The 25364-nt window shown below is 39.6% G+C and overlaps 1 protein-coding gene across 1 annotated transcript; it reads left to right on the top strand.

Annotated features, from left to right (window-relative positions):
• Positions 746-13878, top strand: CNEP1R1 (CTD nuclear envelope phosphatase 1 regulatory subunit 1). Its single transcript, XM_018061953.1, has 6 exons — positions 746-899; positions 1931-2002; positions 4200-4273; positions 9023-9132; positions 9247-9301; positions 12515-13878. Exons 1-6 carry the CDS (start codon positions 875-877, stop codon positions 12554-12556), a joined length of 378 nt encoding a protein of 125 aa, XP_017917442.1. The 5' UTR covers positions 746-874; the 3' UTR covers positions 12557-13878.

Raw genomic sequence — 25364 nt, 5'->3', positions numbered from 1 at the left:
GAACTAGTTCCCATTACCCATCACCACCCGCCCCACCACCCACCTCCCGCTCTTCTCTCATTGTATCCTATTACCCTGTTACTTCCTCCACAGAACCAAGCTCATCTGAAATTAATGACCTATGTGCGTGTTTACTGTCTGCTGTAACACTTTCATTTCGAGGATGGGAACCTCGTCTATCTTGCTAAACTGCATCCCTCATAAATACAGTGCCTACCAGACATGCAATAGTTCTTGAATGAATGAGTGACCACAAGGAAAGGAGCAAGAAAGCGTTTTAATCAAATATAAATGTAGTCAATGCCTTACAGATTTTTTTTTGTATAAGTTCCAGAACACTTTGCTCATTTTATGATTTATGAAAATTGGATGACATGAGAAAATATAACCAAGGGAGAAATGTGTACTTAAAGGGTTCGTCGTCGTTCAGTCGCTCAGTCGTATCCGACTCTTGGCGACCCCATGGACTGCGGCACGCCAGGCTTATTTAAGTAATGAAAGAACCAAGCAGGAAACTAGGAATTGTACACACACCTAATGAATGAACTTTACGGGACAGGCTGCAGTTCCTCCCCAGGGCAGGAGGCGGCGCTAGGGTCACGCCAACTCAGCCGCCGACAACTCTTGGTCCCTCTGGCTGACCGTCCAACGCCAGTGCCCGAGGACCGTGGGGAACTAGCCAGTAGAAAACCGTCTTAGTTACAGGGTCTGGCGGAAACGTCCAATGAGCGTAGCGGGTCTAGTCAAGGGGAGGTGCCAAGAAGAGGGGCGGAGGGAAGCGGTTAGAGGTGGGAGTTGGCGCTGCGAGCCGGGCAGGGACCGCGGAGCTGAGATGCGGACGGGGCCGCGCCGGTGACCGGAGCTGCCGCCCGACATGAACTCGCTGGAGCAGGCGGAAGGTAGGGTACGCTTCCTGGGCCCTTCCCTAATTCCTCCCGGAAGCTCTGGGGCTCTAGAGGCGCCGGAATCGTGGAAACCTGGTCGGGAGAGGAGGCCGCGAAGGATGGACTGACGGGGCCCGAAGCTGGGGGCGCGGGGGCCGGCCCAGGGGCCAAGGGGCGGCCGGACACGGCCAGGCGCTGCTTCCGGCGCGCCTGGCCTCCGCCGGCGCTGGAGAGGCGCTGCGTCAGCTCCCCCCCGTTCCCCGTGCGTGGACCAGGGAGCTTCTCGCCCGGTTACTTCTCTCTTACTCGTTAGCAAACCGTTGTACTTTGTGCCTTGTAGGGTGCTAACTCACTTTATTTTTTTCCAATAGTCGATAAGAGTTGTATCCCTAATTCCTGCCTTGGTTTTTGGTAACTGCCGGGGTAAGGGAGTGCTTCTTGGTCTCCTTTTTAAAGTTTGAAAGGCGCAACTGAAAATGATACCTTACCTTGCTCATTCAGAGGGAACACCTTGAACGCCCGTGTCTTGTAGAACCAGGCGTCGGCGCTCCAGAAATGCCACATAGATCATCTGTAAGCTCTTGGGAGGCTGGAAAGGAGAGTCTTTCCATTACCCATCCGTTAGCTGTATCAGAAGTCCAGTAAGAGCAGACTGAAAGCGTAACTTAATTAAACATAAGGGCATCGAGACTTTGGTCCTAGGTAAGACATTATCCTAATACGGAGTTCTTGATTCCAGCAGAGTTAAAACTCTACTTGATTTTGATTCTTTATTTGCAACCCCAAATTTCTAGCTTTTGGCGCCGACTGAGGCAGCTGCTGATTTTCCACATACCATTTTATGTGAAATTGGAACTAAAGAAACCTAGTGTTTCTGTCAAGTGCGTAAAGCTATCATAGTAAAGAAGTAAACAGTGCAAATTTAAAAAAAAGTAAACATGTAAGTCAGTATGCAAGACCTGAAGCAGTTAGAGTATCTAAAATTCATTGTAATAAATGAGACTAGTAAGAGTGGCTAATTTCAAAATTGAAATCTTTTTACCTAGATCTCAAGGCTTTCGAGAGGAGACTTACTGAATATATTCATTGTTTGCAACCTGCCACTGGCCGTTGGAGAAGTAAGTGCTTGGACATTTTTTTTAAGGGAAAATAAGCTGACAGTTCATACTTTTATTTTGCCTAGCAGTGATTTGCTTTCACCTAAAACTTTTGATTAACAAATGCTTGCTTAAGAACAAACATATGCTTGCTTTATTAAACCATAATTTCCCTTTTGTTTTGACAGTTCTAGATCTATTTAATATTGTAAATAACGGCATTTTAAAGAAATTTTAAGGAAAAAAACCGACAACCCTAAAAAGATAGTCTTATTTTGTGTGGTTGACTTTTTATGTTTATATTAAAATACATATATTTTGTTAGGCATATATGGCAAATCTGGTTACCAGAACACGTAATGAAAATTTCAGTAGTCTTGTTAGCAGTTTTACAATTTTGCCTATAAACTATTGAAGTAAAGTTTGTTAAAGGAAGTGATATTCAACAATACTGTAAAATGTGACTTGAAAGAATTGTAGTTACTGCCCCATTGAAATACATAGGAAATAGGAAATGTAGACAAATATATAAGTGATAAGATCAGTAAACAAAATGCTTTGTTAACTTATGTTGGGAGAGTCTTAATTTCTTGGCTGTTCATTGCTGAAGTTTAATTTTTTCCAAGAAGAGTGAAAAGTGAAAATCGCTCAGTTGTGTCCCACTCTTTGGGACCCCACGGTCTCTGTTATAGTCGATGGACTTCTCCAGGCCAGAATACTAGAGTGGATGGCCTTTCCCTTCTCCGGGGGATCTTCCCAACCCAGGGATCGCACCCAGGTCTCCCACATTGCAGGCAGACTCTTCAGATGAGCCACAAGGGAAGCCCGAGAAGGACATACTTTATTTTGAAGTACGATTCAGTTGTTAGGACTGAACTGAAGAGAACTGCTGGAGTCAGGGGTCTTTCCCTATGTCAGGATTTTTTGTGTAATTTTTATTAAATCTGTTTGCAAAGTGCTAATCATACGTTACAGGAATTCTGATTGGTCAGAATTCACGAGTAGTAATGATTTTTCTCAAGCTCTCCCGTTTACCTAGGAATTATCCCGAAAACCTTATTTCACTGTTACTTGGGAATCTTTTTAAATATATAGGATTATCAAATGTAATATAATGAGTACACTTTTTCTCTGGTTCACTGTCTCAGTGCTTCCATATAAACAACATCAGCTTGTTTAGTATACCCATGCGTATAAGGTCCTGTCTGGTGGGTTTAATTATGATTTTGCTTCAAGAAAAGAAAAATCTGTATACTTTAGTATATTTCTTATTGGAAATATAGAAATGTAAGAAACTGAGTTTAATCTGTTCTGAGCTGAGAGCATAAATTTGAAATTTTGAGTATTATTAAATAACTCAAATGAGATTGTTTTTCTATGATTTGCCTCTTCTAAAAGTGCATCACCAGAGGTTCTAGATAATTAAGGTTTTGCATTATTTTTGTTGCTCTTTGAAGCTTGATCTGTAAATTTTAAAAATGTTTGCATCCCAATTGAAAGAAAGTAACTGTCTTGGTCTCTAGAACATTAACTAGGTCTTGGTGCCCCTGTATTATTTTTAATAGTATAATAGTACTTTAGTAATATTATTTATTCTCAAGTTTTACTTATGCTCTATCTAGAATTTCTAAAATAATTCTACCTTAATGAGGAGAAAGAATCTTTCAAACTTGTACTGTCAGTGATTCTACCCCAACTTTCCTTAAGTCCCTTAAAGAAAATCTGATACTGATTGGTGTGCTCCACACTCCTAACACTGACCTTTGTTTAATTCAACAACAGGCGGTTGTCTGCAAGGCAAAATTCTTTAGGCCAAGTTCTCAGTGTATTCATAAAAGAGTCTTTGTTTGGTTTGTTTACATTAAAAACTGAGGTTTTGGTGGGGAGTGTTTTTTGTTTTGAATCTGCAGCAAGCGTAAAGCACAGAACAGAAATTTACATTAAAGTTTTACCACCTTGGTTCTTACTGCTTTTAATTTCATAAATCTATAGAAACACTGACTAAAGAATTCAGGGGGACAGTATCGGCCTCAGTTACTAAGGATCGCATTGTTTTGGAGAATTCCCCAAGGTCTTGAGGCAAGTCTCCCTACTTCCTGAGCAGAGCACATTTTCCGTTTCATGCAGTGCTGCACCCTCTGGCTGTTGTTTAAGAACTGGTAGTAGTATCACAGTAATGGCTTATTTCCTTACTAATTTCGTGTTTATCTTTCATCAGTGCTTCTTATAGTGGTATCTGTCTGTACAGCTACTGGTGCCTGGAACTGGTTAATAGATCCCGAGACACAAAAGGTAGAAGTTTTGATTTAAATCTTTCGTAGATTAAGTGAGACAATGGCTATAGCAGTGCTTTGTTTTTTGTAAAGTATTAATCAAATGCTACCTATTAGTACTAGTAGTGATATTAATCATGTTAAAAAGATGCCTTATATTAATTTGCTTGAAAAAAACTTTGGCTGGCTATTGCGGGTCAAGTATCTTTGCAGAGAAAAAGGTCTCAGAAATACTACTTATATTACTTTTCATTTCTGAACTTGTGTGCAGTTGTTATGTATCTCACTATTACATATTTCAGTGTAAACACTATATTTTATTTTGTTCATGTAGTGTCATCAGTACCAACTTTTAAAAACTATACAGCAACATTTTCTTCTATGAGTTACTTTTGTTAATGCCTTTTCTCACCCCGTAAAGCATTTGAGACAACTTTGCAGTCAGCATTATGATTAAATAGTAGATATAAGTGTACTAAGCGGCCAAGACTAGAAAAAAACAGGAGGATGTCAGACCCAGGATGGAAACCTGGTCACTAATACCATAGACCGTCTGGGCCAGCATAATTGCCAGGGTCTCTGAAATCACACAGCACCCTTATGACAGAACGTGAAGAGGAACTAAAAAGCCTCTTGATGAAAGTGAAAGAGGAGAGTGAAAAAGTAGGCTTAAAGCTCAACATTCAGAAAACTAAGATCATGGCATCTGGTCCCATCATTTCATGGGAGATAGATGGGGAAACAGTGGAAACAGTGTCAGACTTTATTTTGGGGGGGCTCCAAAATCACTGCAAATGGTGACTGCAGCCATGAAATTAAAAGATGCTTACTCCTTGAAAAGAAAGTTATGACCAACCTAGACAGCGTATTAAAAAGCAGAGACATTACTTTGCCAACTAAGATCTGTTGAGTCAAGGCTATGGTTTTTCCAGTGGTCTTGTATGGATGTGAGAGTTGGACTGTGAAGAAAGCTGAACGCCAAAGAATTGATACTTTTGAACTGTGGTGTTGGAGAAGACTCTTGAGAGTTCCTTGGACTGCAAGGAGATCCAACCAGTCCATTCTAAAGGAGATCAGTCCTGGGTGTTCTTTGAAAGGACTGATGCTAAAGCTGAATGAAACTCCAATACTTTGGCCACTTCACGCGAAGAGTTGACTCATTGGAAAAGACTCTGATGCTGGGAGGAATTGGGGGCAGGAGGAGAAAGGGACGACAGAGGATGAGATAGCTGGATGGCATCACTGACTCTATGGACATGAGTTGAGTAAACTCTGGTAGCTGGTGATGGACAGGGAGGCCTGGCATGCTGCGATTCATGGGGTCGCAAAGAGTCGTACACGACTGAGCAACTGAACTGAACTGAATTGAAGTCACTGCCAGTTCCATGGTTTTCATCATGAAGAGAACACATGTGTAAATTCCCTAAACTGTCAAAGCCCTTCTTTTTCAACTTCATTTTATCTTTAAAAAAAAAAAATTCTGCATGAAGTTTAATATAGGAGACATTGAGAGATCTCCCATTGGACACTGTCTAAGAATATCGCTGTGCCAAATGCAATAACAGATTTCATAATGTTATTTCTTGAAGCATCCTTCGATGAAACATGATAGCATGTTTCTGAAATTTCTACCTCTTTCTACCAACTTGTGCCTTAATTTAAAACTTTGAGCTTTTTTGTTAGAGGAAATAATCATCTTCAGTTTTTCAGTGAAGTTTCTTTTCTCCCAGTTCAGTTTTCTTTAGGTATTAATGATACTATAATTTTCACAAAATTAACCTTACTTCCCCTTTTAAACTATAACTAGACAAACTATTTCCAGTAGCTTTATTTACAACCTTTAAGTTATATAGAAGAAAAACTCAATAATAAGACTTTTGTCAGCAGTCTAAATTTCAGTTCAGATAACCAGGGGGTTATTTACCATGTAATCTCTCTTGACTTTATCCACTGAGGTGGAAACACAAAAGAATAGGAGCAGGGGAGGTTGGTGATGGGATTTCACGTTAATAGAGGAGTTTTTATAATGGATAAGAAATCCTCCTGTGTGTCCCTTTATAGCTGGTACTCATCCTTGGAGGAAGAGTGAAAGAGACTGGCAAGAAAAAGGTCTGTCTTGGGAAATGAATCTGACTTCTAATTGGGAAAAACATAAGCTGATTTCAGCTAGTTGACATCTTAATAAAAGATAGAATTAAATATAATATGAAATAGGCTCAAAATTGTGTAGTTAATATAATTCTCTAAATTAGGTGAGAATGTAACTATTAGCCTAAATGTCAACTCTATATTTCAGTATTTAATAACTTCAAACCTGACAAGAGTTAATAAACAGCAATTGTGTCTGTAAGAAGAGTTGCAAACTCGAAGCCAGTGGCTGGCTGGAGGAACACAGGGGAGAGGGAATGTGGCAAGCTGGAAAGTACAGGAGTGCCTAAACTAAAGGAGGAAACCATTACTTGGATGCAGTTGATTGTTGCCATGGAGGAGAGAAGGCGGATGCTGACCTAATTAAAATTAAAACACTGTATGTGCTAATATTGTGCAGGGCTCATAAAACACAGCTAGCCTGTGGGAATTGAACTGTCCTCAAGGGTTTAAGAAGACATTACTCTAGAATATTAATCTTGCTTCAAGAGCCCATCCTTCTGGGAGCCATCTCCTTCCTGATGTTTTCAGCCTGTCATCTCTTCACTTGACAAGTTTATTTAACCAGTACCATGCGAGGCCCCTGTTCTTCCTTAAGTTTAGTTCTCTGTTTTGAAACACGTACACACATCTTAGTATGAGAGTGGAGCACAGATGCCCTTAGTTTGATTCTGTTACTCCCATTTAGTTTCTAGTCCACTTGATTTCTTTTTCTCGACTCTAAATACTTGCCTTCTCCATCTGCATTCTGATTCCCAGTAGTCTGGCTTCAGTGCCATTCTGGATCCTGTTCCCTTGTCCTTCTACATAGTCTCAGAATTGTGGATGGTTCTGTGTTTTTTTCTGCCATCTGATTATGCTCATATCTGAAATTAGCCCTTTGTTTCTCTTGAACTGTAGTTTTTTATGGATAGCTACTAATTATTCTCTCTTGGAATGTGCTGTGGCCATCTAAATCTAGTAACTTCAAAACCAAACTCATGTTTTGTCTCTTTCATAAAGAAAGGGTGATGCTGAAACTGAGTCTTGTAAGGATATGTAGGAGCTAGCCAGGTGAAGAGAGAAAAGGAAAATGGTAGTGATTAGACTGAGACCAGGTTGTGTATGCAGTTTGCTCACTTCTGCTTTTTAACAGGGGAGATAATTAGATCCTGTCTGACCTGTGTTTCATTGAGATTAGAGGCTTCATCTCCATTCATTCAACAATATTTATTGAGCACCTGTGTTTGCCTGGGTGGTTGCTCAGTTGTGTGCACTTCTTTACAGCCTTTTGGACTATAGCCCGCCAGGCTCCTCTGTCCATGGGATTTCCCAGGCAAGATTACTGGGGTGAATTGCCATTTTCCTCCTCCAGGGGATCTGCCCAGCCCAGCAACTGAATCCCTGTCTCCTGTGGATCCTGCATTGCAGGCTATCCTGATTCTTTACCCGCTGAGCCGCTGGGGAAGCCCCTGAGCGCCAATATTTGCCAAGGCCTGTTTCAGGCGTTGGGAAAATAGCAATGCCGCGCCCAGGACAGTGTCCCTCCTCCTGCAGAGCTTTTTTCTTTTTGGCCATGGCACATGGCATGTGGAATCTTTCCTAACCAGAGATCAAAGCCCCCTTCTCTGGGAGCATGGAGTCTTAACCACTGGACCGCCTGGGAAGTCCACGGAACTTGTAGTCTTACGCTTTTTAAATTACTTCTCACTAGGAAGGGTTCAGTAAATATTGTCAGAAGGGCATTTTTTTAAATTATAGAATTGAATTTGTAATGGTTGAAGCATTTGAAATGAATGGAGGGAATATTACTATATTGTTTTGCTGCATTGAAGATTTAAAACAGACATTAATTTGTGTAGCTAGCAATATGAAGAACTGGGATTTGGGAAAGTCTTCAAATTCCCTTTTTTTTGCCTTGCCTCGTAGCTTATGGGATCCCAGTTCCCTCTTGTTCTTGTTCAGTGGCTGTTATCTCTGACCACGGACTGCAGCATGCCAGGCTTAGCTGTCCTTCACTGTCTTCCAGAGTTTGCGCAGACTCATGTCCATTGAGTTGGTGATGCCATCCAACCATCTCATCCTCTGTTACCCCTTCTCCTCCTGCCCTCCAGTCTTTCCGAACCTCTGGGTCTTTTCCATTGCGTTGGCTCTTTGCATTAGATGGTCAAAGTATTGGAGCTTCAGCTCCAGCATCAGTCCTTCCAGTGAATATTCAGGGTTGATTTCCTGTAAGATTGACTGGATTGGTCTCCTCCTTGTCCAGCTAACTCTCAGGAGTCTCCTCCAGCACCACAATTCAAAAACATTGATTCTTCTTTATGGTCCAACTCTCACATCCAGGCATGATTATGGGAAAAACCATAGCTTTGACTATATGGGCCTTTGTCAGCAAAGTGATGTCTCTGCTCTTGTATACAGTCTAGGTTTGCCATAGCTTTTCTTCCAAGGAGCAGTTCCCTGACTAGGGATCAAACCCAGGCCATGGCAGTGAAAGGCCAAAAGCTACCAGGGAACTCAGCAAATTCTCATACTTTAGAGAATTAAATGTTACATGTATTCATGCACAAGTAAAGAAGTAGGAATCAATACTGTTCTAAGATTTTTAACATTTTTATGTTTCAAACTCTTCTTTTGACAGGTGTCCTTCTTCACATCATTATGGAACCATCCATTTTTCACCATTAGCTGTATCACTCTAATAGGCTTATTCTTCGCTGGGATTCACAAGAGAGTAGTTGCACCATCAATGTATCCTTTATCATGAATTGAATTTTATTCTCGGAACTAAACTAAAGCACCTCTCTGGTGTTGTTAAAAGCTTACTTTTGAAATACAAATTTTCCTTTGACCGTATTTATTCAGTATAGCTGCTCGATGTCGAACTGTGTTAGCAGAATACAACATGTCTTGTGATGATGTAAGTATTTTCATTAGAAAACTGTAGACAGTATGTGAAAGGACTGAAGTTCTTTGGTTTAAGTGAAAAAAGTGTTAAAAATAATTTGTCTCAATGGAATTAATAGGGAGAATATTCATTGTAGCATTGATTCGAAGACACTTTTTTTAAAAAATACTGTAACATCCCTGAAAATTGAGATACATCTAATAATCAGTGGTGTCTAATAGTTAAATTGATAGAGAGTATAATCTGTCTTAATGACATAAAGTCATGATGCATCTTCTAACTGAAGCTGTCTTAGCTTCAATGAAATACAGTGGTCATTATTGGCCAAAAATGACTCGCTGGGAGTTGGGTTTATAAACTACTGTTACTTGTCTCATGCTGTTGTGTATACAGGGTTTTAAATCGAGGAATAGATTAATTGATAGACTATAGACGTATGAACCTGCCGTTCTTTTTTTTTTTAATCACATATCAGTATGATGAGAATATGTCACAATATTGATTTTATTTATAAAAAGCATTTTTACCTTCAACTTAAAAAACTAGTTAGTAATACCCACCCAGTATAGAAAATTAGAATAAAAGGCCAAAAAAATTTTAGGGCAGGAGAACAACTGGATCAGTGAAAGAGAATGTAGAGGATAGTATCCACGATATTTGAAGACTCATTAAAAATCAATAATAAAAAGACAAATAGTACATTTTTAAAATGGGAAAAGGTTAAGTCATATCACACAAGTGGAAATACAGATGGATAAAGGTGAAGACTGGACAGCCTCGTTTATCATGGAGGACGTGCAGAGTTAAACAGTTCATTTATAAATGAACTGATTAGTGAAAATTAAATACTTTATAACTAGTATTGTGGTGAAATGATGCAGCCACACGCCGCTTGTTGGGAATATACATTGATACAGTAGGTTGCCATTTCTCTTGCCAGGGAATCTTCTTGACCCAGCGATTGAACCCAAAACCCAGGTCTCCTGCATTTTAGATAGATAACTTTACCATCTGAGCCACCAGGGAAGCCCTTTTTGAAGGATAGTTTTCGTCATTCTTATAAAATGTAGTATGTGCTTGCCTCATGACCTGACCATTCTGCTTTTCTTCTCCTACCCTGGTTGGGGGTACCATCCCACAGGTACACAGGGTTGTTCATTATAACATCCTTAGTAGTGAAAAAAAAAAAAATGGAAATAATTTTTGTGTCTCAACAAGGGAGTGTTGAAATAGGCTGTTGTAAAACCATATCATAGGAAATCAGAAGTAAATCTGTAAATACAGACGTGGAAGCATCCAAGACAATGTTAGGAGCAAGAAGTAAATTAACAAACAGTATGCTCAGTTTGGTGCTTTTTTTTTTTAAGTTTTAATTAGGGAAATTTCCAAACATAAGAAGGCAAAGAGAAGAGCTAAATGAACTTCATTTATCCTCGACCGGTGTCAACAGTAAATCAGCTCTTGGCCATTCTTTTTTGTTTTCATGGCCGTTCTTATGTGTACCCCTGCCCACCTTCCCCATCATCAGGTTATTTAGAAATGAAACGCTTCATTAGCATGTTAGAAGCACCAAATTTTTATTCATATATGTGAATATAAATCCATTTAAAAGACAGTATGTAAGAATTCATGCTGAAACCGTTTTCTTCTCTAAGAGGACTAGAATTTGAGGTAAATGGAAAGGATGACTTTGGCTTGTCTTGTTAGAACTTTTAATTAAATCCATGGTATTTTTATACAGTGGAATACTACACATCTTATAATAGCAGGTTAAAAAGATAACAAAAGTGCTGAAACATAGTAGCATTGGTGAGTTTCAAAAACACACTGAGTGAAAGAAGTAGAAGCGAAAGAACACACACTGTGTGATTCTATTTATTTACAGGTCGGAGACAGGCAGGTTAATCTGTGGTGAGCAGTTATGTCGGAGCTCAGGTTCCATTGACCTCAGAAAGAAGCATGGAGGAACTTTCTAAGTGGTGGTGATGTTCTGTAGCTTTCCTTCAGAGGTGGCAACTTGGGTCTATACATTTGTCAGAACTTAACAATTTTATATGAATTACACCCCAGTAAAACAGTAGAAAACTTAGTATCAAAGTTCTACCAAGATATAAAAGTATTACCAAAAATTAAGAGAAAGTAAGACTTGAGAGGGAGCCAGAATCCTGATAACACTTTTGACCTAGAACTTTGCAACCAAAGATAATCACCATGTTTTATGTTTTATTGTATATCCCATGTGCTTATAAGGGAAAGATGTTATAATCAAGTTTATGAGTAAAGAACCTCTAAACAGTGTTACAGCGTTTTCAGTTCTGCTCTTTGACCCAGTGTTAGGATTTCAGAGCTGCCATATATTAGACATTAACTGTATACAAGGTCTTGGGCCTGTTTTTCTTGTTTATTTGCATGGTCTCAGTTAACGTCGTCCACTTTGTTTAATTACATAGTGCTCCGCTTTGTGGATGCATCATAATTCCATCCACACTTTCATGTTGTATATGTTGTGCATACTTCATTAGAACGAGCTCCATGAGGACAGGAAACTCGTTTGTTACTGGGTCTTTAACGTCTCTTGAGGCCTGGCACATGATAAGCACTCAGTAAATCCTGAATGAAAGAATAGGACTTAAATGTGCGTCCTTACACTTGCATCTCTTCAGATAAGTTCCTAGAAATGAAATTCTTTGGATTATATGGTATGTACTTTTTTTTTTTTTCGATAAATATGACACTGGCCCTACTGTATCCATCTGCACATGGATACAGAAGAGTTGTATCCATGTGCATTGAATACCAACAGCATATGAATATCTATCATTCCAACCTTAGGTTTGCATTTTAACTTGAGGAAATTAAAGTTTTGATGTTAGAAAATGGGACAAGTTTTTGTTCAGATATACAGTTTTATTTATGTTTTATAGACTCCACTTGGTAAGGAGCATAAATTAGCCTATACAAGTCTGGATTTTATTTTATCCAATGGGTTGGTTGACTGATTTTCAGGAAGATTGTATGTGTGTGTTTTAAAGTACTAAAGATTTTAGAAGAAAATTCTATACAAAGAACACTTGGAAGATATAATTATTAATTGCTTAATCTTGACTAAATATAGCAGGGTGTTCTGATGCCTTATAAGGCTTTTAGGAAAGTGGTGATACTTTTAATAGAACTGTATATATATATATATATATTTTTAACCTTGTTTTCTTTTCATTTTTACAGACAGGAAAGCTAATTTTGAAACCTAGGCCTCATGTTCAATGACAATCTACACTCATGGTTTTGGGACTTAAAACAACCTTTCTTCAAAAAGTGATAACAGCAAAAAGCCATAAAAGACTCCTTTTGCAGTTGGACATGTGACTGTCAGAGCAACAGCGGACAAGAAAGGTGCAATATTTACCCAGATGGTCTTCGTGATGATGACCCTCATTGTCAGTGCTGTGGTACCTTTGATTATCTGTGTTTTCAGCATCAGTGTCACTTTAGTACTTCACATCCTGCGAAGATTTTTGCAGATGAAGTATGTATGTAACATGTTACTAAGTTAAACTTAGAAACAGAACCTCATCCAGTTTTTATAATGTATTTTTGCAAACTACTGTAAATAGCCAGTCAATGCCAATGTTAAAGAGGAAATGTTATGTGGACATCGTTCTCCTGCACCGGTATTTCAAGAACATCCGCTTGCCATCTCCACAGCTCTTTAAAACCGGCTATTATTTATAGCTGTGCCTTTTACTCTGTACTCCTCTTTTAATCACAATGCAGGAAAAACAGCAGATTGAGCTTAGGCTAAGGAAAATTCATCTCCATTATGTTGTAAGAAATTGTAGATGTTTTGAGAAACAGTTTTCGTTAAACCAGATAGTGAATTTCAGCCACTGTAGTGCTATTTTCCAGGTTCATTGTTTTCATTTAATGCTAAATATACTTTATATTTTTTTAAATGATTTTAAGAACACTCCAAAGGCTTCTGAGTAGACAAATTTAGTTATAAATTACACATTGTCTGGGAATTTGACAGTCCTTGTTTTAGATTATTGGATTTTATGCTGTGGTGGACATGCTGTTAAACTAGTATTGTGCAGGTGTGATTGGTCATCCACTCCATCGCGGGATCACTTGGGAGCAGTGCCACAAACTAGAGTCTAAAATTCTCACTGTTTAGAGAGTGTTAATGACATACTGTGTATGCATATTAGCCACATGTACTATAATAACCCTTAAGATTAAACTATTGGGATTGCTGTAAATATTTTAAAGAACTGGAGGTGCCTTTTACCTGTTTATTAGAAGATTTTGAAAAGGTTTAAATTATTTCATGAGCAATCTTTTTAATTTCATTTAATGTAAAGCTGAAAATTCAAAGACAGGACAAAAAATTTTTAACAAGGCTGCCATTTATCTTAAATGTGTTCATCTTGTCTTTCACATGTATAAAATTTTATTCTTTGAACTGCAGCAATAAACCCTCTGCTCCTACTAAGTCTTAAGAGGGTATTCTATATATTCTTCATTGTTTTATTTCCTGTAAATTTTGTAGGTAAATATGTGCATAAAAATAAATACTTTATATATACATAGTGATTGGGCTTTTCCTTGGTTTAAGTCTGTAACTGAAAAGAATTTTAAACATACTGTGTGTCAGATACAGGTTAGTTCCAAATGAGATATTTTACTCTAACTGTAGGTTCAGTAGAGCAAATTTCAAGTGACAACTGAAGGTCCACAGTTTATCAGGCTGTCAGTACTTTTAATACGTCTTATTCTATGTGCTCTGTGCTCAGTTACTCAGTTGGGTCTCCCGTGGACTATGGTCCACCAGGCTCCTCTGTCCTTGGAATTTTCCAGGCAAGGATGCTGGAATGGGTTGCTATTTCCTACTCCAGAGGATTTTCCTGACCCAGGAACTGAACCCAGGTCTCTTGTGTCTCTTGCATTGGCAGGTGAATTCTTTACCACTGCACCACCTGAGAAACCCCATTTCTTATTCATTGTTATCTAATAACATTTGGCGCTTAATTAGGAAATTCAGGTTTTCTCAAAAACTGATGGCTAGTTTCCTCCAAGAGTATAAAACTAAAGAGCGATTTCATATGTCCTAAATCCTGTATGGAATCATCGGCTACTTCATGTATTTAACAAAAGCCTTGACTCTCCTTCCCTAGAAATCTACGTCTGTGTAATGCATATACTTCACACGTACATGGAGAGGATTCCAAGGATTTCCTGATGCCAGACTGCTTGGAATCCATTGGCTCCAAGAAACTTTTGTTACAGTACCAAAGACTTTTCACACCTTAACTTCTAGCAGAATAATTTGTTTTCCAAAAAAGTCTTTACTCTGATTGAAATGGCCCAAGGATCCTTGCCAAGCTAGCTTCTTAACCACCAGCACCCTCACTCTCGTATGCCCTTCCACATTGTTAGGAAATTACTGTTGAGACTAGTCCTCTAACTTTACAGGTGGGAAAGGCAGTCTTAGATTTTCAAAGTGACTTTACATCCACCTGACTGACTGAAGACAACCAACACTAAGTCTCTTGACTCAGATTGAAAGGGTGCGTGTGTGTGACTAAAGTCATGAGCCGTTACAATGGTATGGTTAAGAATGTACACTCTTATGCCAAACTGTCTGCATTCTGATCTCAGATCTACTACTTGCTACTTTTGTAACCTTAGGCAAATATGTAGCCTTAGTTTTTTCATTTATAAAATGGGCATGGTGCCAGTCTTTAGATAGGGAAAGGTACAATGTATAAGATAAAGGTGTATTGCCAATCATCCAGGCTTATATCCAGTATTATTAATTCACAGAGAGCACTTAACCAGCGCTTGGCTACAGAGTCAGTGCTCAGTAAATCTAGTTGTTAAACCAAACACTAAAGAAAGAAAACCTCGTTGTTACAGCTGCTGCTGCTAAGTCGCTTCAGTCGTGTCCAACTCTGTGTGACCCCATAGACGGCAGCCTACCAGGCTCTGCCCCTGGGATTCTCCAGGCAAGAACACTGGAGTGGGTTGCCATTTCCTTTTCCAATGTATGAAAGTGAAAAGTGAAAGTGAAGTCTCTCAGTCGTGTCCGACTCTTCGCGACCCCATGGACTGCAGCCTTCCAGGCTCCTCCATCCATGGGATTTTCCAGGCAAGAGTACTGGAGTGGGCTGCCATTGCCTTCTCCGTGTTGTTACAGCTACTTTACCTAACATCTCAGTTGAGATAGCCATGAGGGGAGATTTTAAGTTAGAAGGCTAAATGCTAAGATTTGTAATGTAAAAAGCCATAGTGAAACTAACATAGCTTCATTATAACTTCATTAAGTCAAAAGAAACATTGTTTATCCTTGCTTACTGTATTCTAATTTTCCTACAGTTATCTGTCAATATCAGACATTTGCCCCTGCCCTACCCTAAAAAATCATTTTTTAAAATCTAACGTTGTTATGAAAAATTTTTAATGTAGAAGTAGAGAAAGTGGTATAGTGGACACCCATGGACCCATTGCCCAACTTTAACAGTTACCAACATAAACGTAACCAATTTGTCTTGTGTTCTACTTCCTCACCCCCACAGAGGATTATTTTGAAGTAAAGCCTAGGTAATTTTTCATTAAAACCGTAAATATTCCAGTAAATATCTCCAAAAAATAAGGACTCTTTCAACATAGTCAACAACAGTGTATCACATGTAAAGCAATAATTTTGTACCATCAAAGTTACGAAGGGGCTGTCGCCCACTTCTGCCTTCAATCTTTCCTAGCATCAGGGTTTTCCAGTGAGTCGGCTCTTGGCATCAGGTAACCAAAGTATTAGAGCTTCAGCATCAATCCTTTCAGTGAATATTCAGGGTTGATTTCCTTTAGGGTTGACTGGTTTGATCTTGCTCTCCAAGGGATTCTTAAAAGAGTCTTCTCCAGCACCACAGTTTGAAAGAATTATTCGGTGCTCAGCCTTCTTTATGGTCTGACTCTCACATCCATACATGACTACTAGAAAAACCATAGCTTTGACTATATAGACCTTTGTTGGTAAAGTGATGTCTCTGCTTTTTAATACACTGTCCAGGCTTGTCATAACTTTTCTTCCAAGAAGCAAGCATCTTTTATTTTGGTGGCTACAGTCACCCTCTTCAGTGATTTTGGAGCCCAAGAAAATAAAATCTGTCACTGTTTGCACTTTTTCCCCATCTGTTTGCCTTGAAGTGGTAGGACTGGATGCCTTGATCTTAGTTTTTTGAATGTGGAGTTTTCAGCCAGCTTTTTCACTCTCTCACCCTTATCAAGAGGCTCTTTGTCATTAGAGTGGTATCGTCTGCATGTCTGAGGTTGTTATTTCTCCCTGCAATCTTTTTTTTTCCCTCCCTGCAATCTTGATTCCATTTTGTGATTCATCCAGCCCAGCATTTCACATGATGTACTCTGCATAGAAACAGGGTAACTATATAATCTTGATGTCCTCCTTTCCCAATTTTGAACCAGTCCATTGTTTCATGTCTAGTTCTAACTGTTGTTTCTTGACCTGTATACAGGCTTTTCAGGAGGCAAGTAATACGGTCTGATATTCCCATCTCTCTAAGAATTTTCCACAGTTTGTTGTAATCCACACAGTCAAAGGCTTTTGCATAGTCAATGCAGCAGAAGTAGATGTTTTTCTGGAATTCTCTTGCTTTTTCTTTGATCCAGTGGATGTTGGCAATTTTACCTCTGGTTCCTGTGCCTTTTCTAAATTCCACTTGTAGAATTCAGGTACTGTTGAAATTTTTAAAAAGAATCAGATAAATTTGAGTAGCCACAGTTTGGGGAAAAAAAATAACAGCCTAGGGTCTGGGACTGGGTTTCTGAAATCCCTATTTCTGAATTATGTCTGATTACATTTGTGAACTCATGCATGTAAAATATGTTTTTAATAAGTTATGTAAAGTGACTCCAGTCAAGAGCTTCCAGAGTAAACAGCATTATCACAGTGAACACCACTGCTATTTCTTCCATGTATCAACAACTTCAAAGAAAATGGAGAACCCACACGCAGTCCACCTTGAAAGTCCAGTATGACTGCTATGCAGCGTAGACAGGTCCCAGTCCGGATAAGGGCAGGAGGAAAGGAGAACGATCACAGGGAGAAACTGGAATGGGTATGTTGGAACATGTGAGAAATACAATTGACAAAGTAATGAAAATAAGGCAATTACTAAGGCCAAGGAAAATGAAGGATTGTATAAGAAAGAGACTGGTTTCAGTGGACTTCCTAGGCATTTTAACTTTCCTGTTGGCTCAGAATGTAAAGAGTTTGCCTGCAATGCAGGAGACCTGGGTTCAGTTCCTGGGTTGGAAAGATCCCCTGGAGAAGGAAGTAGCAACCCACTCCAGTATTCTTGCCTGGAGAATCTCATGGACAGAGGAACCTGGAGGGCTACAGTCCATGGGGTCACAAAGAGTCAGACACGACTGAGTGAATAATACTTAGACATTTAGCAGTGAGTAATATTTGCATTGTCCAAGTAAATTGAAGAGCAATAGTTGATTTAACCAAGAATTGTGGTATGGTTTTGTTGGATGAAGTAGAAATGGAGGAGAAGGTACAGGAGAGTAAAATCTTTATACCTACCAGGGCAAGAAGGCAAGAAAGAGTAATAATAGCTTACTCTCGGGAATATGGAGATAATAACAGGAGAAACAGAGTTGAGAATGTCTGCTTCTTAGTAGACATTGGCTTGGGGTTGGGGAGAAGAAAAGCAAGGGACTGCTGTTCTTCCTTATAACTTTTCGAATTGTGTATTTACGTAAGAGACTTCAGTGAGGCAGCAAAATAAAATATAAGTTTGCTGGGGGCAGTAGTTCATTTTAGGAGACACTATAGAGTGTTTGCCCAGTTTGGGACCCCTTGCTCTGCTCTTACACTTAGTCATTTTCTATGTTCCTCCTTTTACCTGGTGTTACCCAATAAAACTTTGTTTTTGTTTTGTTTTTTTTTTTTCAATTTGCTAGCTCTTCAGTAGATACAAAAAAATTCATTAGGAGACAATGTATTGGAGTTATTAGGAGCCAATTCGAGTCTGTGTGTGTAGGGGCAGTCCTGTCTTTGTCATTTACAAATCACGTGGTCTTAGGCAAGTAACTTCTCAGTGCCTCGCTTCCCTCATCTCTGACATGGCAATGCATGTCACATGGGGTTGTTGATGGGTTACACAGCTTAATCCACGCAGAGCTCTCAGTGTCTGGCACATAGCGATGGCTCAATAAATACTGTCAAGGGTACCCTCACTCTCCAAGTAGGGAATGGAATCCATTGTAATTACCAATGAGTATGGGGGAGATGATCAAAACAGGGATAGGTTCTGCAGGCTTTTTAAAAAAACAACTTTATTGAGGTTAATTTAAAACAACTCATTTTTATCATAAAATGCAGTTTTAACTGTACAGTTTGATGAATTTTGATAAATATAGTACCCCTGTAACAACCATTACAAGGAAGATGCAGAACAATCACCCCAAAGGGTTCCCTCACACCGTTTGCCAGTCAGTTCCCATCCCCAACCTCTGGCTCTGGGCAACCCTTGTCAGCTCTATCACTATAGACGAGATTTGTGGTTTCTAGAGTTTCACATAAATGAAATCATAGTATAATCATACAGTACAGTTCTCTTTTGTCTGGTTTCTTTTGCCAAATATGTTTTTGAGATTTTTATCTATGTTAATACATGTATCTGTAATTCATTCCCTTTCATTGCTTTTTTGTTTCTTCATTTACCTGTTGACAGGTATTCAGTTTGGGGCTGTTATTAATAGAGCTTCTGTGAATATTCATCTACAGGTCAGTGTAGATATATTCACTTTTCTGGGAACACCTGGATCATAGGCTGAGTATATGTTAACTTTATAAGAAACCGCCAAACTGTTATCTTTCTTTTTTTTCATTGTTTGTTTATTTTTATCCTTCTAAATTTATTATTGCAGTGGCTTCTCTTGTTGCAGAACTTGGGCTCTAGGCTCATGGGTTCAGTAGTTGTGACACGTGGGTTTTGTTGCCCTGAGGCATGTGGAGTCTTCCCAGACCAGCAATTGAACCTGTGTCCCCTGCATTGGCAAGCAGATGTCTCACCATTGAGCCACCAGGGAGGTCCCCACCAAAATGTTTTCTGAAGTAGTTGCCCCATTTTACATTCCCACCAGCAATGTTTGAGAGTTCCAGGAGCTATACAACCACTATAAAGGCTAAAATGAGAAAGACTGACAATACTGGTTTAGGTGATAGCTGACTCTGTTGATTTTGGGGTATACAGGATGCTCTTAAAATGTACTCCCATCCCTCTCTTTGGATCAAAATCATTAAGATTTGTTGCTTTCCAAAGGTTAATTTCGAACTGTGCTGCTGGAGAAGACTCTTGAGAATCCCTTGGACAAGGAGATCAAACCAGTCAGTCCCAAAGGAAATGAATCCTGAATATTCATTGAAAGTTCAGTTCAGTCGCTCAATCGTGTCCGACTCTTTGCGACCCCATGGACTGCAGCACGCCAGGCTTCCCTGTCCATCACCAACTCCCAGAGTTTACCCAAGCTCATGTCCATTGAGCTGGTGATGCCATCCAACCAACTCATCCTCTGTCATCCTCTTCTCCTTCAATCTTTCCCAGCATCAGGGTCTTTTCCAGTGAGTCAGTCCTTCACATCAGGTGGCCAAAATATTGGAGTTACAGCTTCAACATCAGTCCTTCCAATGAATACTCAGGACTGATCTCCTTTAGGATGGACTGGTTGGATCTCCTTGCAGTCCAAGGGACTCTCAAGAGTCTTCTCCAACACCACAGTTCAAAAGCATCAATTCTTAAGTACTCAGCTTTCTTTACAGTACAACTCTCATATCCATACACAACTACTGAAAAACCATAGCCTTCACTAGATGGACCTTTGTTGGCAAAGTAATGTCTCTGCTTTTTAATATGCTGTCTAGGCTGGTCATAACTTTCCTTCCAAGGAAAAAGCGTCTTTTAATTTCATGGCTGCAGTCACCATCTGCAGGGATTTTGCTGCTGCTGCTAAGTCGCATCAGTCACGTCCAACTCTGTGCAACCCCATAGATAGCAGCCCACCAGGCTCCTCCGTCCATGGGATTCTCCAGGCAAGAGTACTGGAGTGGGGTGCCATTGCCTTCTCCGCAGTGATTTTGGAGCCCCCCAAAAATAAAATTTGCCACTGTTTCCACTGTTTCCCCATCTATTTCCCATGAAGTGATGGGACCAGATGCCATGATCTTAGTTTTCTTAATGTTGAGTTTTAAGCACAAGCTGGAACCAAGATTGCCAGGAGAAATATCAGTAACCTCAGATATGCAGATGACGCCACCCTTATGGCAGAAAGTGGAGAAGAACTAAAGAGCCTCTTGATGAAAGTGAAAGAGGAGAGTGAAAAAGTTGGCTTAATTCATTGGAAGGACTGGTGCTGAAGCTGAAGCTACAGTACTTTGGCCACCTAATGCGAAGAGCCAACTCATGGGAAAGACCCTTTGCTGGAAAAGATCGAGTGCAGGAGGAGAAGGGGTCAACAGAGAATGAAATGGCTGGATAGCATCATGGACTCAAGGGACATGAGTTTGAGCAAACTCCAGGAGATGGTGAAGGACAAGGAAGCCTGGTATGCTGCAGTTCATGGGGTCACAAGGAGTCTGACACACACGACTTAGCAACTGAACAACAACAACAAAGGCTGGTTGAGTTCGATGGAATTTAGGGCGACTCAGGATTAAATCCTATGAGGTAGAAATTATGTGTTCTAATCTAGGTATTTTTCATAGTGTTTATTTTGGCCAAACAGCCAACAAAGCAGGCAATAGTTTTCAAGGGCAGAAATGTGAATATCCTACAACACAAAATCAATTTGGCTCATTTTAGGCAAGACCACTAGGTTTCAGCTTTCTTTAAAAAATTTTTTTTTAATATTAGTTCTCTATTTGAAGAAAGTTTTAACCTGCTAGGACAAAATAAAAAAATTGAAATGCTATATCAGCAATTGGTATTATTTTTGTCACTTTTGCTATTGGCTAAACGTGAAATGACAGTTTAAGCCTGAACTTTTTATAGAGAGGCTATTACTAAAAGCTCAGCCTCTCTATAATATCGGTGCTAAATCAAATTCTGGAGACAGAGTTTGGAATGAAGTAGGAAAGGACAGCTTCATTGCTTTGCCAGGCCAAGGAAGACACACCAGGCTCTGCCTCGAAAAACTGTGGCCCCTACCCCAGAGAACTTGATGAGGGTTTTTGTGTTAGTGGGTCAAAGGTGGGGTCTCTGACAAGATTAGGGTGTGAGCAGAGTCTCAGGTGTTCAGTCTCCTAATCTTGATGAGCTTTTCGGGTACCCTTAATCCTGCATCAGGTGTTATGTGTTGGCTGCTCCTCCTTTGATTAGCAGCTGTTCCAGTCTGACCCTTGGAACCCAGGGAAGGTCATAATGGCTGGAGTCTTGCCTACAAGAAATGGGGGAGAGAAAGGCCTCTGTGCCTGGGAGCCCCACAGGGCCCCACTTGTTTTCAAGGCTATATATTTCTTTTGGATGTAAAATGTGGTATCATTAACCATGATCTTTTAATTCATATGATTTTGCATGTTATATCACATATGATACAGATTCCCTAGGTAGTCAGTTTGTAACTTTTTTTTAACATTTGAGATGCACAAAAAAAGCTGTCAGTCATCTAAAAAAATTCCTTACTTTCAGTTTTACTTGAAAATTTGATAAACCCTGATTTTGATCTGGCTTAGAAGGTAATGAAAAAGCAAAATTTTATAATCACAGTTACTTATCTGAAGTGATATTATCCCATGATCGGTTAAAACAAATAAAACATATAGGAAAATACAATAATCTTTAGATGCCCTAAAGCTAGTTCTTGACAAGCTCATTTAAAAGCAAATGGGAAGACTTTCCTGGGTCGCCCAGTGGCTAAGACTCTGCTCCCAAGGCAGGGGGCCTGCGTTCCATCCCTGGTCAGGGAGCTAGATCCTACATGCCACAAGTAACCCACGTGCCACAACGAAGATGGAAATTTCCGTGTTCCACAGGAAGACCCAGCACAGCCAAATAAAAAAGACCGAAAAAAAAAAAGTGAATTTTAAAAAACACACAGGAATATACCGGCTCCTCACTGGAGAGCTTGGTCTGTGGTCTGTGCTCAGTCGCTCAGTCACGAGTGATTCTTTGCAGCCTCGCGGACTGTCGAAGCACCTAGACTGGATTCATAAAGAGCTGGGCAAAGAAAGTGAGCAACTACCAACAGGAAGAAAGTGTTGCCCGTCTGGGAGAAAAAAGAACTATAGGATTAAATGGGTTTATTTGGAAAATTACAATGTTTTTAAAGTGAGAAATTTCTAAGAACTCTACAAACATTAAGACTGTTACACTACATGGAACTCGTGCTACAGCTAACCTGGAAACAACAGTCCACAATATTCATATTAATGGTATTGATCTTAACAAAAGGTACGAAATACCGATCTAGACACGGGAATCGTGGGAGGAGCCCTGAGCGGGGCAGAGTCTGGCTCCAGGGGCAGCCGCTCATCCTGTGGCAGGTAGGTGTGGGGTAATACGAAAGGAATAGGGACTCCATCCGGAAGTTGAGTCACATTTCTTTTTCTTTTTTTTAACATTTAAAACAAATTATGTCTTTTTGGCTGTGCTGGGTCTTCATTCTGCATGCAGGCTTTCTCTAGTTGCGGCGAGTGGGGGCTACTCCTCACCGCAGTGTGTATGTTTCTCTTTGCCATGGCTTCTCTTGTTGAGGAGCCCGGGCTCCGTGGTGCACAGTCTTTGGTGGTTGGGGCACACAGGCTTAGTTGTGGCAAGGCATGTGGAATCTTCCCGGACTAGGGATCAAACCCATGTCCCCTGAATTGGCAGGCGAATTCTCAACCACTGGATCACCAGAGAAGTCAAATCACAATTCTTTTTAAAATTGTTCATGATTTTAAAAAAAATATACGCAAAGACTACCTGCTCATTCTAGAAAACCTCCAAAATAAAATATTTCAAAAGTAAGATAGTTAGATAATCTCCTTTAATTCCCCCGTAGTCAAACACAAGTTACGCTTTGCTATATATGTGAAAGAAAAGTGTTAGTCACTCAGTCGTGTCCTACTCTTTGCAACCCCATGGACTGCAGCCCACCAGGCTCCTTCTGTCCATGGAATTCTCCAGGCAGGAATACTGGAGTGGGTTGCCATCACTTCTCCAGGGGACCTCCCTGATGCAGGGATTGAACCCAGGTCTTCTGCATAACAGGCAGAGTATTTACCATCTGAGCCACCAGGGAAGCCCTTGGTATATATACTTCCAGAGACATTCCCTCTGTGTGTGCTTTTCTGTAAATGGGATTTTACTATATATGCTGGTCTGTAACCTGCCATTTTACTTCATATCTGGTGAACACCTTGCTAGCCTTGAATAAACACTGTCAAAGGATGATTTCAACAAGTTTAAATTTTTGTGTTTATCATATAAACGTATAGTGATCATGCATCAGTTCCTTAATGAAGGAACCAGGAAGATGGAAACATTGGTTTAAAGGAGGAACAGAAATTTAGTCAGAGGATAAATATGCTTAAAGAAGACTTCTAGGAAACTATAAATCTTCTAGAAAGAAGAAAATATAGGCAGAACTCCTTTTTTCTTTGTTCTTTTTTATTTATTTTAAAATTAATTTTTTGGAGTATAGTTGCTTTACAATGTTGTGTTCATAGGCAGAACACTTTGACATAAATTGTAGCAATATTTTTTTGGATCTGTCTCCTAAAGCGAAGGAAATAAAAATAAAAATATACAAATGGGACCTAATTAAACCTAAAAGCTTTTGCACAGTGAAGTAAATCCTAAAGAATAAGAAAAGACAACCTACTGAATGAGAGAACATATTTGGAAATGATATTACTAAGGGGTTAATATCCAAACTAAATAAACAATTCAACATCAATAAACAGACAACACAATTAAAAAATGAGCAGAGGAACTGAACAGACATTTTTCCAAGAAGACATACAGATGGCCAATAGACACATGAAAAGATGCTCAACATCATTAATCATCAGAGAAATTTAAATTAAAACCACAGTGAAATATCACCTCACACCTGTCATAACACCATCAGAGCTACCATCAAAAAGAACACAAATAAATGTTGGTGAGGATATAGAGAAAAGGAAACACTTGCACACTGTTGGTGGGAATGTAAACTGGTGTAGCCACTGTGAAAAACAGTATGGAGGTCTCAAAAAACTAAAAACAGACCCAGAAATTCCACTCCTGGGTGTGTATACATAGATAACACACACATATACGTATGTGTACATATAATGTATGAGTATGCACTCATACATGTGTGTATATATATGTATGTATGTGTGTGTATATATATGTGTGTATGGCAAGAATACACAGAAGAACTGTACAAAAAAGATCTTCAAGACTAAGATAATCACGATGGTGTGATCACTCACCTAGAGCCAGACATCCTGGAATGTGAAGTCAAGTGGGCCTTAGAAAGCATCACTACAAACAAAGATAGTGGAGGTGATGGACCAGTTGAGCTATTTCAAATCCTGGAAGATGATGCTGTGAAAGTGCTGCACTAAATATGCCAGCAAATTGGGAAAACTCAGCAATGACTACAGGACTGGAAAAGGTCAGTTTTCATTCCAATTCCAAAGAAAGGCAATGCCAAAGAATGCTCAAACTACCGTACAATTGCACTCATCTCACACGCTAGTAAAGTAATGCTCAAAATTCTCCAAGCCAGGCTTCAGCAATACATGAACCGTGAACTTCCAAATGTTCAAGCTGGATTTAGAAAAGGCAGAGGAACTAGAGATCAAATTGCCAACATCTGCTGGATCATCAAAAAAGCAAGAGAGTTCCAGAAAAGCACCTATTTCTGGTTTATTGACTATGCCAAAGCTTTTGACTGTGTGGATCACAATAAACTGTGGAAAATTCTGAAAGAGATGGGAATACCAGACCACCTGACCTGCCTCTTGAGAAACCTATATGCAGGTCAGGAAGCAACAGTTAGAATTGGACATGGAACAACA

This window comes from Capra hircus, chromosome 18 (assembly GCF_001704415.2).
Source record: "Capra hircus breed San Clemente chromosome 18, ASM170441v1, whole genome shotgun sequence".
NCBI classification, from domain to species: Eukaryota; Metazoa; Chordata; class Mammalia; order Artiodactyla; family Bovidae; genus Capra; species Capra hircus.
The sequence above is the reverse complement of the archived record's forward strand: the minus strand, read 5'-3'. Positions and strand labels throughout refer to the sequence as shown.